Below are 15,818 nucleotides of genomic sequence, written 5' to 3'. Positions count from 1 at the left end.
ACACTCATCATCTCTAAACTACACCACACTCCATCATTTTTAGCCTGTACCACACTCCAACACCCACCTCCAACCAAGCCAAACTCCATTACAAACCTCCAACCAAGCCACGCTCTCTCTCCTCCATCCAAGTTACACTCCATCACCTACAAAAAGCCACACTCCATCACCTCCAACCTACACCACACTCCACACATCAAACCTACACCACACTCCATCACCTCCAACATACACCACACTCCATCACCTCCTACCTACACCACACTCCACACATCAGACCTACACCACACTCATCCCCTCCAACCTACACCACACTCCATCACCTCCAATCTACACCACTCTCCATCACCTCCAACCTACACTACACTCCACGCATCCAACCTACACCACACTCTATCACCTCCAACCTACACCACTCTCCATCACCTCCAACCTACACCACACTCATCATCTCTAAACTACACCACACTCCATCATTTTTAGCCTGTACCACACTCCATCACCCACCTCCAACCAAGCCAAACTCCATTACATACCTCCAACCAAGCCACGCTCTCTCTCCTCCATCCAAGTGACACTCCATCACCTACAAAAAGCCACACTCCATCACCTCCAACCTACACCACACTCCACACATCAAACCTACACCACTCTCCATCACCTCCAACCTACAACACTCTCCATCACCTGCAAGCTACACTACTCTCCATCACCTCCAACCTACACCACAATCCTTCACCTCCAACCTACACCACACTCCTTCACCTCCAACCTACACCACACGCCTTCACCTCAAACCTACACCACACTCCTTCACCTCAAACCTACACCAAACTCCTTCACCTCCAACCTACACCACACTCCTTCACCTCCAACCTACACCACACTCCTTCACCTCCAACCTACACCACTCTCCATCACCTCCAATCAACACCACACTCCATCACCTCCAACCTACACCACTCTCCATCACCTCCAACCTACACTACACTCCACGCATCCAACCTACACCACACTCCATCACCTCCAACCTACACCACTCTCCAGCACCTCCAACCTACACCACACTCATCATCTCTAAACTACACCACACTCCATCATTTTAGCCTGTACCACACTCCATCACCCACCTCCAACCAAGCCAAACTCCATTACATACCTCCAACCAAGCCACGCTCTCTCTCATCCATCCAAGTGACACTCCATCACCTACAAAAAGCCACACTCCATCACCTCCAACCTACACAACACTCCACACATCAAACCTACACCACACTCCATCACCTCCAACATACACCACACTCCATCACCTCCTACCTACACCACACTCCACACATCAAACCTACACCACACTCATCCCCTCCAACCTACACCACACTCCATCACCTCCAATCTACACCACTCTCCATCACCTCCAACCTACACTACACTCCACGCATCCAACCTACCCCACTCTCCATCACCTCAAACCTACACCACACTCCATCACCTCCAATCTACACCACTCTATATCACCTCTAACCCACACCACACTCCATCACCTCCAACCTACCCCACTCTCCATCACCTCAAACCTACACCACTCTCCATCACCTCAAACCTACACCACTCTCCATCACCTCCAACCTACACCACTCTCCATCACCTCCAACCTACACCACACTCCTTCACCTCCAACTTACACCACTCTCCTTCACCTCCAACCTACACCACTCTCCTTCACCTCCAACTTACACCACTCTCAATCACCTCCAACCTACACTACACTCCACACATCCAACCTACACCACTCGCCACACATCCAACCTACACCACACTCCATCACCTCCAACCTACACCACTCCCAATCACCTCCAATCTACACCACTCTCCATCACTTCCAACCTACACCACACTCCATCACCTCCAACCTACACCACACTCCATCACCTCTAACCTACACCACACGCCATCACCTCCAACCTACACCACACTCCATCACCTCCAACCTACAACACTCTCCATCACCTCCAACCTACATGTAATGACGGGGTAGGGAGACAGACAGGTGAGCCCTAATCTACTCAGTCCCTGCCTACTTGCACGGCCCGTCCTAGTCGACGGCATACAACTGGGCGACGGTCCCTACACTCAATATGTGCACGACAGACAAACAGACAAGGGTACACAGAAGCAAAGGGAAATGGGGCAGTTGCCCACAGCAACACCGTGTGCAACAGGCGTAGTGAACGAGCCGAGTCAAACCAGGAGTGTACGAGGTACCAAACGCAGAGCAGGAGCACAGTCAGTAAAGCCAGGGTCAAAATGAAGCAAGGTCAATAACAATAGCAGGAGCAGCAGAGCCAGTAAACAGGAAAGAATCACAGGCAGAGGAGGAGCAGGAAATGAAGGCATAAATAGACCGAAGGCAGGAGCTAGAACCGTCTGGCCAGGCTGTGATAGGTTCTCCCACTCCTCAGCCTGAGTGGTAGCAGACCGAGTCACTCTATCAGACTTAGGAGCAGGTGCAGACTGATTAAGCACGGGCGTCGACACAGAAGCTGTGTCTGGCAGATCCTTTACACTACACCACTCTATATCACCTCTAACCCACACCACACTCCATCACCTCCAACCTACACCACTCTCCATCACCTCCAACCTACACCACTCTCCATCACCTCCAACCTACACCACTCTCCATCACCTCCAACCTACACCACTCTCCATCACCTCCAACCTACACCACACTCCTTCACCTCCAACTTACACCACTCTCCTTCACCTCCAACCCACACCACTCCCAATCACCTCCAACCTACACCACTCTCCATCACTTCCAACCTACATCACTCTCCATCACCTCCAACCTACACCACTCTATATCACCTCCAACCTACACCACTCTCCAACACCTCCGACCTACACCACACGCCATCACCTCCAACCTACACCACACACTATCACCTCCAACCTACACCACTCTATATCACCTCCAACCTACACCACTCTCCAACACCTCCGACCTACACCACACGCCATCACCTCCAACCTACACCACACACTATCACCTCCAACCTACACCACTCTGCATCACCTGCAACCTACACCACACTCCATCACCTCCAACCTACACAACTCTCCATCACTTCCAACCTACGCCACACTCCATCACCTCCAACCTACACCACTCTCCATCACCTCAACCTACACCACTCTCCATCACCTCCAACCTACACCGCACTCCATCACCTCCAACCTACACCACTCTCCATCACCTCCAACCTACACCACACTCCTTCACCTCCAACCTACACCACACTCCATCAACCTCCAACCTACACCACTCTCCATCACCTCCAACCTACACCACTCTACATCACTTCCAACCTACACCACAGTACATCACCTCCAACCTACACCACACTCCTTCACCTCCAACTTACACCACTATCCTTCACCTCCAACCTACACCACTCTCCTTCACCTCCAACCTACACCACTCTCAATCACACCACACTTCATCACCTCCAACCTACACCACACTCCATCACCTCTAACCTACACCACACGCCATCACCTCCAACTTACATCACTCTCCATCACCTCCAACCTACACCACTCTCCATCACCTACAACCTACACCACTCTCCTTCACCTCCAACCTACACTACTCTCCATCACCTCGAACCTACACCACACTCCATCACCTCGAACTTACACCACACTCCATCACCTCCAAACTATACCACTCTCCATCACCTCCAACATACACCAAACTCCATCACCTCTAACCTACACCACTCTATATCACCTCCAACCCACACCACGCTCCATCACCTCAAACCTATACCACACTCCATCACCTCAAGACCAAACCATACTTCACCACCTCCAGACCAAACCATACTCCATCACCTCCAACCTACACCACTCTCAATCACCTCCAACCTACACCACTCTCCATCACTTCCAACCTACACCACACTCCATCACCTCCAACCTACACCACACTCCATCACCTCTAACCTACACCACTCTCCATCACCTCCAACCTACACCACTCTCCATCACCTCCAACCTACACCACTCTCCATCACCGCCAACCTACACCACTCTCCATCACCTCCAACCTACACTACTCTCCATCACCTCAAACCTACACCACACTGAATCACCTCGAACCTACACCACCTTCCATCACCTCTTACCTACACCACACTTCATCACCTCCAACCTACACGACACGCCATCACCTCCAGACCAAACCATACTCCATTACTTCCAACCTACACCACTCTCCATCACCTCCAACCTACACTACTCTCCATCACCTCAAACCTACACCACACTGAATCACCTCGAACCTACACCACCTTCCATCACCTCCAACCTACACCACTCTCCATCACCTCCAACCTACACGACACGCCATCACCTCCAGACCAAACCATACTCCATTACTTCCAACCTACACCACTCTCCATCACCTCCAACCTACACCACTCTCCATCACCTCCAACCTACACCACTCTCCCTCACCTCTAACATACACCACACGCCATCACCTCCACACCAAACCATACTCCATCACTTCCAACATACACCACTCTCCATCACCTCCAACCTACACCACTCTCCATCACCTCCAACCTACACCACACTCATTCACCTCCAACCTACACCACTTTATATCACCTCCAACATACACCACACTCCTTCACCTCCAACCTACACCACTCTCCATCACCTACAACCTACACCACACTCCATCACCTACAACCTACACCACTCTCCATCACTTCCAACCTACAACACACTACATCACCTCCAACCTACACCACACTCGATCACCTCCAACCTACACCACTCTATATCACCTCCAACCTACACCACACTCCATCACCTCCAACCTATACCACTCTCCATCCCCTCCAACCTACACCACTCTCCATCACCTCCAACCTACACCATTCTATATCACCTCCAACCTATACCACACTCCATCACCTCAAGACCAAACCATACTTCACCACCTCCAGACCAAACCATACTCCATCACCTCCAACCTACACCACTCTCCATCACCTCCAACCTACACCACATGCCATCACCTCCAGACCAAACCATACTCCATCGCCACCACCCCAATCTATGTAAAGTTAGCACAGAATGAAATCCGCACTTCACAATAATTTGTGCACACAAACAAAAATGTGAGATGAAAAATCTAATACTTTATGGCACTAATCAGAAGTAACACGTCAAAAGGCTAAAAGCATTAAAAAAAAACAAGTACTTATAGAGACGACAGAAATGATGTGACCCCATTGTAGTGATAACCCATCATAATATGACCAGGCAAAATATAAAAAACAAAGAGCCACAAAAGCAGCAGCAAAACTTAGAGCAATACAAAACCTGTCACCTGTGAATAAGAATCAAAAAGAAAGTAATTCATCCCCAAATAACGTGACATCCAATAATAATTGTGGACTGAAAATCAGCCGTAATGCAGAAATGAAGACGGAGCCGCCTGTGTGTTGTGGGCAAGCTGCTCTGCGTGGGCTCCGCCTGTGCTGTCCTGTACTGACAAGGATTGGGTTATTCATTATGGTGTCACTTGTGGTTTATTTTCTATTTTCATGACGTTTTTTATTTTGTTTTTATAAATGATTTTAACCTTTTCGCGCGTTACTTTTGATTTAGGCCATGAAGTATTCGATGTTTCATCTCAAGTTTAATGTGGATGTGCCCAGATATTTGTGGAGTCACGTTCTTTGTGGGCTCGTGGTCCATTGGACACGTGTAGCGCCCCCCATTGATAATAGCTGTGCCTGCCATCACTCTGTATAATGGAGTGAAATATCAGCGAGGTCAGTCACGTACCTGGGCATGAGTCGCTGTCAGGATGGACAGTGCCTTGTCCTGGGGGTGGACATGTATGTCGGAGGGGTCCCATGCTTGGTAAAGTCTCTCCCCGCTGCTGACATGTATGAGGAGCAGGGTGAGCAGAGCCGATGTGGACTCCATGTCAAGGTTGTGGGGTCACTTGTGTTTCTCTTGAGTTTAATCTTAGTTTCGTTTCTGTAAAAAGATGAATGAGACCGTCAGCTGCCATGTTTAGTTCTGGAGAACCTGATCTACTATTTATTCCACATTTTATCCCCATCAATGTGCCCGTCAAGGTATCGGACCCCTTATCACTGGCTATTAAAGTAAACATAAGACCAGGGGAGGCATTGTGCATGGACCACCTCATACATGGCCACCTAGTGACCGCTCATGTCCACACGTGTGGGCCAGAGACTCCCAGAGAAGCAGAATGTTTGGAGTATGACTGAGACCATGGCCTCCAGAGTGACACTGGCCGATCTTCACTGATCATGGAGCATCACATACAGTCCAGGGATGACCCCGGTGACAATCCGCTCAGCTAGAGCCACCTGGTGGGAGGAGGGTCCAGGGGTCCCAATTATGGGAAGATTGGAGCACAGTCCGTTGCCGCCTGGTGGGAGGAGGGTCCAGGGGTCCCGAATATGGGAAGATTGAAGCACAGTCCGTAGCCACCTGGTGGGAGGAGGGTCCAGAGGTCCCGATTATGGGAAGATTGGAGCACAGTCCGGAACCACCAGGTGGGAGGAGGGTCCAGAGGTCCCGATTATGGGAAGATTGGAGCACAGTCCGGAACCACCAGGTGGGAGGAGGGTCCAGAGGTCCCGATTATGGGAAGATTGGAGCACAGTCTGGAGCCACCCGGCACATAACGGCTGTGAAAGCTTTCTACTCATTGGTTAGGACTGGCTGGACTGGTGCCAGCGATGATGCCCAGGACCAGCTACATCCTACAAGTCACTGAGCCCAGTGTCATGCCCATGTGTGCCCAGCACGCTGGTATTTAGAAGCCCCCATCACATGACCGCCCCCGCCATTCACTCCGCCACCTACTCCAGTTTCTCACCTTTTCTTCGGCTTTTGTTTCAGTTCGTAGCAGATCTGTGAAGTAATAAAATAATGTCATGTTACACCCGTGATCTGCCCGAGACCCCAGACCATCAGAGATAAAGGGTCTTTACTAACCCGGCCCTCCCCACAGTACTGACAACAACAGGACCGGCACAATATTACATCTAACCCCAGGACATGTCATTCCAGGCTGTCTCTTCTCCTGTCAGGTCATTCCAGGCTGTCTCTTCTCCTGTCAGGTCATTCCAGGCTGTCACTTCTCCTGTCAGGTCATACCAGACTGTCTCTTCTCCTATCAGGTCATTCCAGGCTGTCTCTTCTCCTGTCAGGTTATTCCAGACTGTCTTTTCTCCTATCAGGTCATTCCAGGCTGTCACTTCTCCTGTCAGGTCATACCAGACTGTCTCCTCTACTGTAAGGTCATTCCAGACTGTCTTTTCTCCTATCAGGTCATTCCAGGCTGTCTCTTCTCCTGTCAGGTCATTCCAGGCTGTCACTTCTCCTGTCAGGTCATTCCAGGCTGTCTCTTCTCCTGTCAGGTGATTCCAGGCTGTCACTTCTCCTGTCAGGTCATACCAGACTGTCTCTTCTCCTGTCAGGTCATTCCAGGCTGTCACTTCTCCTGTCAGGTCATTCCAGACTGTCTATTCTCCTGTCAGGTCATTCCAGGCTGTCTCTTCTGTTGTCAGGTCATTCCAGGCTGTCACTTCTCGTGTCAGGTCATACCAGACTGTCTCTTCTCCTGTCAGGTCATTCCAGGCTGTCTCTTCTCCTGTCAGGTCATTCCAGGCTGTCTCTTCTCCTGTCAGGTCATTCCAGACTGTCTCTTCTCCTGTCAGGTCATTCTAGACTGTCTCTTCTCCTGTCAGGTCATTCCAGGCTGTCACTTCTCCTGTCAGGTCATACCAGACTGTCTCTTCTGCTATCAGGTCATTCCAGGCTGTCACTTCTCCTGTCAGGTCATTCCAGGCTGTCTCTTCTCCTGTCAGGTCATTCCAGGCTGTCTTTTCTCCTGTCAGGTCATTCCAGGCTGTCTCTTCTCCTGTCAGGTCATTCCAGGCTGTCTCTTCTGTCAGGTGATTCCAGGCTGTCTCTTCTCCTATCAGGTAATTCCAGGCTGTCTCTTCTCCTGTCAGGTCATTCCAGGCTGTCTCTTCTCCTGTCAGGTCATTCCAGACTGTCACTTCTCCTGTCAGGTCATTCTAGACTGTCTCTTCTCCTATGAGGTAATTCCAGGCTGTCTCTTCTCCTGTCAGGTCATTCCAGGCTGTCTCTTCTCCTGTCAGGTCATTCCAGGCTGTCTCTTCTCCTGTCAGGTCATTCCAGGCTGTCTCTTCTCCTGTCAGGTCATTCCAGGCTGTCTCTTCTCCTATCAGGTCATTCCAGACTGTCTCTTCTCCTGTCAGGTCATTCTGGACTGTCTCTTCTCTTGTCAGGTCATTCCAGACTGTCTCTTTTCCTATCAGGTAATTCCAGGCTGTCTCTTCTCCTATCAGGTAATTCCAGGCTGTCACTTCTCCTATCAGGTAATTCTAGGCTGTCTCTTCTCCTGTCAGGTGATTCCAGGCTGTCTCTTCTCCTATCAGGTCATTCCAGGCTGTCTCTTCTCCTGTGAGGTGATTCCAGGCTGTCTCTTCTCCTATCAGGTAATTCCAGGCTGTCTCTTCTCCTATCAGGTAATTCTAGGCTGTCTCTTCTCCTGTCAGGTCATTCCAGACTGTCTCTTCTCCTGTCAGGTCATTCCAGACTGTCTCTTCTACTGTAAGGTCATTCCAGACTGTCTCTTCTCCTGTCAGGTCATTCCAGGCTGTCACTTCTCCTGTCAGGTCATTCCAGACTGTCTTTTCTCCTATCAGGTCATTCCAGACTGTCTCTTCTCCTGTCAGGTCATTCCAGACTGTCTCTTCTCCTATCAGGTCATTCCAGGCTGTCACTTCTCCTGTAAGGTGATTCCAGACTGTCTCTTCTGCTATCAGGTCATTCCAGGCTGTCACTTCTCCTGTCAGGTCATACCAGACTGTCTCTTCTCCTGTCAGGTCATTCCAGACTGTCTCTTCTCCTATCAGGTCATTCCAGGCTGTCACTTCTCCTGTAAGGTGATTCCAGACTGTCTCTTCTCCTGTCAGGTCATTCCAGACTGTCTCTTCTCCTGTCAGGTCATACCAGACTGTCTCTTCTGCTATCAGGTCATTCCAGGCTGTCACTTCTCCTGTCAGGTCATTCCAGGCTGTCTCTTCTCCTGTCAGGTCATTCCAGGCTGTCTCTTCTGCTATCAGGTCATTCCAGGCTGTCTCTTTTCCTGTCAGGTCATTCCAGACTGTCTCTTCTCCTATCAGGTAATTCCAGGCTGTCTCTTCTCCTGTCAGGTCATTCCAGGCTGTCTCTTCTCCTGTCAGGTCATTCCAGGCTGTCTCTTCTCCTGTCATGTCATTCCAGGCTGTCTCTTCTCCTGTCAGGTGATTCCAGGCTGTCTCTTCTCCTATCAGGTAATTCTAGACTGTCTCTTCTCCTATCAGGTCATTCCAGACCGTCTCTTTTCCTGTCAGGTCATTCCAGACTGTCTCTTTTCCTGTCAGGTCATTCCAGGCTGTCTCTTCTCCTGTCAGGTCATTCTAGACTGTCTCTTCTCCTGTCAGGTCATTCCAGGATGTCTCTTCTCCTATCAGGTCATTCCAGACTGTCTCTTTTCCTGTCAGGTCATTCCAGGCTGTCTCTTCTCCTATCAGGTAATTCCAGGATGTCTCTTCTCCTATCAGGTCATTCCAGACAGTCTCTTTTCCTGTCAGGTCATTCCAGGCTGTCTCTTCTCCTGTCAGGTCATTCCAGGCTGTCTCTTCTCCTATCAGGTAATTCCAGGATGTCTCTTCTCCTATCAGGTCATTCCAGACTGTCTCTTTTCCTGTCAGGTCATTCCAGGCTGTCTCTTCTCCTGTCAGGTCATTCCAGGATGTCTCTTCTCCTATCAGGTCATTCCAGACTGTCTCTTTTCCTGTCAGGTCATTCCAGGCTGTCTCTTCTCCTGTCAGGTCATTCTAGACTGTCTCTTCTCCTGTCAGGTCATTCCAGGCTGCCTCTTCTCCTGTCAGGTCATACCAGACTGTCTCTTCTGTCAGGTCATTCTAGACTGTCTCTTCTCCTGTCAGGTCATTCCAGGCTGTCTCTTCTCCTGTCAGGTCATTCCAGGCTGTCTCTTCTCCTGTCAGGTCATTCCAGACTGTCTCTTCTCCTGTCAGGTCATTCCAGGCTGTCTCTTCTCCTGTCAGGTCATTCCAGGCTGTCACTTCTCCTGTCAGGTCATACCAGACTGTCTCTTCTGTCAGGTCATTCTAGACTGTCTCTTCTCCTGTCAGGTCATTCCAGGATGTCTCTTCTCCTATCAGGTCATTCCAGACTGTCTCTTTTCCTGTCAGGTCATTCCAGGCTGTCTCTTCTCCTGTCAGGTCATTCCAGGCTGTCTCTTCTCCTGTCAGGTCATTCCAGGCTGTCTCTGCTCCTGTCAGGTAATTCTAGACTGTCTCTTCTCCTATCAGGTCATTCCAGAGTGTCTCTTCTCCTGTCAGGTAATTCCAGGCTGTCTCTTCTCCTATCAGGTGATTCCAGGCTGTCACTTCTCCTATCAGGTGATTCCAGGCTGTCACTTCTCCTGTCAGGTCATTCCAGGCTGTTTCTCTAAGGTCAGGGCAGTCTCTCATCTGTATATGGGGTGTCTCTCTTAGGTCAGGGCAGTCTCTCATCTGTATATGGGGTGTCTCTCTTAGGTCAGGGCAGTCTCTCACCTGTATATGGGGTGTCTCTCTTAGGTCAGGGCAGTCTCTCACCTGTATATGTGGTGTTTCTCTAAGGTCAGGGCAGTCTCTCACCTGTATATGGGGTGTCTCTCTTAGGTCAGGGCAGTCTCTCATCTGTATATGGGGTGTCTCTCTAAGGTCAGGGCAGTCTCTCACCTGTATATGTGGTGTCTCTCTAAGGTCAGGGCAGTCTCTCACCTGTATATGGGGTGTCTCTTAGGTCAGGGCAGTCTCTCACCTGTATATGGGGTGTCTCTCTTAGGTCAGGGCAGTCTCTCACCTGTATATGGCGTGTCAGGGCAGTCTCTCACCTGTATATGTGGTGTCTCTCTTAGGTCTGGGATCAGGGAAGTCTCTCACCTGTATATGGGGTGTCAGGGCAGTCTCTCACCTGTATATGGGGTGTCTCTCTTAGGTCAGGGCAGTCTCTCACCTGTATATGGGGCGTCTCTCTTAGGTCAGGGCAGTCTCTCACCTGTATATGGGGTGTCTCTCATCTGTATATGGGGTGTTTCTCTTAGGTCAGGGCAGTCTCTCACCTGTATATGGGGTGTCTCTCTTAGGTCAGGGCAGTCTCTCACCTGTATATGGGGTGTTTCTCTTAGGTCAGGGCAGTCTCTCACCAGTATATGGGGTGTCTCTCTTAGGTCAGGGCAGTCTCTCACCTGTATATGGGGCGTCTCTCTTAGGTCAGGGCAGTCTCTCACCTGTATATGGGGTGTCTCTCATCTGTATATGGGGTGTTTCTCTTAGGTCAGGGCAGTCTCTCACCAGTATATGGGGTGTCTCTCTTAGGTCAGTGCAGTCTCTCACCTGTATATGGGGTGTTTCTCTTAGGTCAGTGCAGTCTCTCAGCTGTATATGGGGTGTCAGGGATGTCTCTCACCTGTATTTGAGGTGTCAGGGATGTCTCTCACTTGTATTTGGGGTGTCAGGGATGTCTCTCACCTGTATTTGGGGTGTCAGGGATGTCTCTCACCTGTATTTGGGGTGTCAGGGCAGTCTCTCACCTGTATATGTGGTGTCTTTCTTAGGGATCAGGGATGTCTGTCACCTGTATATGGGGTGTCGGGGATGTCTCTCACCTGTATATGGGGTGTCGGGGATGTCTCTTACCTGTGTCTGCAGTGTCTTTCTTAGCTCCCCTCTCGGAGCTGTGTGTGTTCTCTGGTGGAGTATGTCTCGGCACATCTGGAGAACGTCTCTTACAGTTGCAGCAGGGAGGGTGGACTGAAGTATGGAACCAATGGGGCTGGAGAACGTTATCTGCCCTGAGCAGGTGCCCACACGTCTGAGCGTCCTGTAAATGGCAATAATCCACATTATGTTATCATATTCCTGGATCTCACCCACGCTGCCCTGCTCTGATTTATGATTTTCTCCACCTTTCTGCTCCTAATTCAGCTCCTCGGTGTCTGGAAAACATCTTCATATTGGGAGTAAACAGATAAAGATAATGGCGTCATCTCACAAGTGAATAATTCTCTCCAGACGACTGCGCCGCACCATCGCTAGCATGTAACATCACCACACCATCGCTAACCTGTGACATCACCGCACCATCGCTAACCTGTGACATCACCGCACCATCACTAACCTGTGACATCAACGCACCATCACTAACCTGTGACATCACCGCGCCATCACTAACCTGTGACATCACCGCACCATCGCTAACCTGTGACATCACCGCGCCATCGCTAGACTGGGACATCACCGCACCATCGCTAGCCTGTGGAAATCACGGCGCCATCGCTAGCCTGTGACATCACCGCGCCATCGCTAGCTTGTGACATCACCGCACCATCGCTAGACTGTGACATCACCGTGCCATAGCTAGCCTGTGACATCACCGTGCCATCGTTAGCCTGTGACTTCACCGCGCCATCGCTAGCCTGTGACATCACCGCGCCATCCCTAGCCTGTGACATCACCGCGCCATTGCTAGCCTGAGACATCACCGCGCCATCGCTAGCCTGTGACATCACCGCACCATCGCTAGCCTGTGACATCACTGCACCATCACTAAACTGTGACATCACCGTGCCATCGCTAACCTGTGACATCACCGCACCATCGCTAACCTGTGACATCACTGCGCCATCGCTAGCCTGTGGACATCACGGCGCCATCGCTAGCCTGTGACATAACCGCGCCATCGCTAGCTTGTGACATCACCGCACCATCGCTAGACTGTGACATCACCGTGCCATAGCTAGCCTGTGACATCACCGTGCCATCGTTAGCCTGTGACTTCACCGCGCCATCGCTAGCCTGTGACATCACCGCGCCATCCCTAGCCTGTGACATCACCGCGCCATTGCTAGCCTGAGACCTCACCGCGCCATCGCTAGCCTGTGACATCACCGCACCATCGCTAGCATGTGACATCACCGCACCATTGCTGGCGGTGGTGGCGATGTTGGTGGCAGTTTTGGCTGTGGTGGTGGTGGTGGCGTTGGCTGTGGTGGTGGTAGTGGTGTTGGCGGTGGTGTGGGTGGCGGTGTTGGCTGAGGTGGTGGCGTGGGTGGCGTTGTTGACTGTGGTGGTGGCATTAGTGGTGGTGGCGGTGTTGGCTGTGGTGGTGGTGGTGTTGGTGTCGGTGTTGGCTGTGGTGGTGGTGGTGGTGTTGGCTGTGGCAGTGGTGTTGGCTGTGGTGGTGGCGGTGTTGGTGGCGGTATTGGCTGTGGTGGTGGTGTTGGCTGTGGTGGTGGCGGTGTTGGCTGTGGTGGTGGCGGTGTTGGCTGTGGTGGTGGTGGTGTTGTTGGCTGTGGGGGTGGTGGTGGCAGTGTTGGTGGTGGTGGTAGCGGTGGTGGAGTTGGTGGTGGTGGTGGCAGTGTTGGCTGTGGTGGTGGTGGTGTTGGCTGTGGCGGTGGTGTTGGTTGTGGTGGTGGCGGTGTTGGTGGCGGTATTGGCTGTGGTGGTGGTGTTGGCTGTGGTGGTGGCGGTGTTGGCTGTGGTGGTGGTGGTGGTGTTGGCTGTGGCTGTGGTGGTGGCAGTGTTGGTGGTGGTGGTAGCGGTGGTGGAGTTGGTGGTGGTGGTGGCAGTGTTGGCTGTGGCGGTGGTGGTAGCAGTGTTGGTGGTGGTGGTGGTAGCGGTGGCTGTAGTGGTGGTAGCTGTGTTGGCTGAAGTGGTGGCGGTGGTGGTGGCGGTGTTGGCTGTGGTGGTGCTGGTATTGGTGGTGGTGGATGGGATGGCAGTTAATTGCTGAACCATTGATCACAGCTACATACCCAACTCTTACTGGGCAATGAAGTCTACTGCATCTGTGTGATGGCTGCATAGATATCCCACTGTCCCTAAAAAGTAACTGCTGACCTTCCCCTCCCATAAAATAATGGAACAATATCATTTATCATCACCGGCTAAATAAATAGTCAAAACTCAGCAATCTGTTCACCAGATATCTACAATAGTAAATGTACCTCCCGAAAACAGCATCTGGACCGGGGAACAGCTAATTCCAGCACGAGGAGGATGAGTAGGGGGTGTGATGAGCGCGGGGTGGTGGGTGCACGTCTCCCTAATACTGGAGGATGGGCAGTCTACTGAATACCTCTAATATTTCCATCATTGGTCTTGTGGTTGTCACATGATGGACGGATTCTTTGTGTATGATGAGAGTTCACATGGTCCAATAGGTTTTGGGATGTTATAAATGTTTTATATTCTGGGACGTGGGGTTTGGTGTAATATTCGAGATGTTAAGGAAGATTCTCCGTCGTATGTTGGGCCTGTGACTCTTGGAGATATTAGAATATATATATATAGACGGACATACAGTATATATTCTGCACCAGGGCTGCGGGTATTGACGACAGTTGGGCAATGATGATGGGTAATTGTCACGAAGCGGGGTGTGGACCCACTGGGCCATACCGCGTAGCAGGATGGCAGCTGGCCAAACAGGTAAGTACAGAGTTCAAATGGTTCAGCGAGGATACCTGAGGCAACGTAGACAGAAGCGAGGCAGGCACGTCCAGGACCAGGCGGCAGGAAGTCATCAGGTGAGGAGTAGCAATACAAGCGTAGACTGTAGCACAGCACGGCACTAGAACTGGGTAGCACGGAAACAGGATACGGGATACAGGAACAAGGTGCACTGGGAAACTGGAAGACACTGGGGGACCATTAGTATGACAAACTATGGGTAACAAACAATGCTCTGGTAAAGAGCAAGAGGGCAGAGCCCTTTTTATAGCCCGGGGCATCCTGGGCTAGATTGCAGACTTCCGGCAAAATGCGCGCACTGGCCCTTTAAGACCGTGACCGCGCTTGTGCTCGCGCCCCCCAGAGACAGTCTCGAAGTCCGGAAGTGAGTGCTGGCGCCTCACAGGAGGACAACGCTGCAGATATAGCCTAGGAAGGGTAGAGACCTCTTCTCAAAAACACACTTCTCCAGCTTGGCGTAAAGGCGATTCCCTCATAGACGGAGCAACACCTGGCGGACATGATACTGATGAGTTACTGGATCTGGGGAAAAAATCTCATCGAGATACACCACAACACAAACATCATGAAAAATGGCACTGACAAATTCTTGAAATACTGCGGGGGCGTTACACAGGCCGAAGGGCATAACTAAGTATTCGTAGTGACCATCACGATTATTAAAGGCAGTCTTCCACTCGTCACCTCGACGAATCCGAATCAGGTTGTAGGCCCCCCACAGGTCCAGTTTAGAAAAAAAATTTGCCCCAGTATCACCGTGATCTGGTTTAGGCCTCGGTAGTCAATACAAGGTCGTAGCGATCCATCTTTTTTCTTAACAAAGAAGAACCCCACTCCGGCCGGGGATGAGGATTTACGAATGAAACCCCTCTCCAGGTTCTCCTTAATGTAGGCCGACATGGACTGGGTCTCTGGCAGGGAGAGAGGGCACACTCTACCACGAGCAGGAGACGATTCAGGAACCAGGTCGATCGGACAGTCATATGCCCAGTGTGGCGGCAAGGTCTCAGCCTCCTTTTTATTGAAGACATCGGAGAACATGGAGAAACAAGAAGGCAACCCTGTCAATGGCTGAAGAGGAGGAGACTGTGGCGACTGGATATGACCCAGACAGCGGTCAAGACACTTTGGGCT

The 15,818-nt window shown here is 51.1% G+C and overlaps 1 protein-coding gene across 1 annotated transcript in view; it reads right to left on the bottom strand.

Moving 5' to 3' along the window:
• Window positions 1-6,024, bottom strand: part of LOC142674680 (matrix metalloproteinase-21-like) — a 49,730-nt gene extending 43,706 nt beyond the window's left edge. Inside the window, exon 1 of the mRNA XM_075847196.1 lies at window positions 5,869-6,024. Within this exon, the coding sequence (XP_075703311.1) occupies window positions 5,869-6,012 (144 nt within the window). The 5' untranslated portion in view covers window positions 6,013-6,024. The remainder of the gene's footprint in view (window positions 1-5,868) is intronic.
• Between the last annotated feature and the right edge of the window lie 9,794 nt (window positions 6,025-15,818).

Source organism: Rhinoderma darwinii (genome assembly GCF_050947455.1).
Source record: "Rhinoderma darwinii isolate aRhiDar2 chromosome 1 unlocalized genomic scaffold, aRhiDar2.hap1 SUPER_1_unloc_6, whole genome shotgun sequence".
In the NCBI taxonomy this organism is placed as follows: Eukaryota; Metazoa; Chordata; class Amphibia; order Anura; family Rhinodermatidae; genus Rhinoderma; species Rhinoderma darwinii.
Note: the sequence above shows the minus strand (reverse complement) of the source record. Positions and strands in the feature narration are given on the sequence as shown.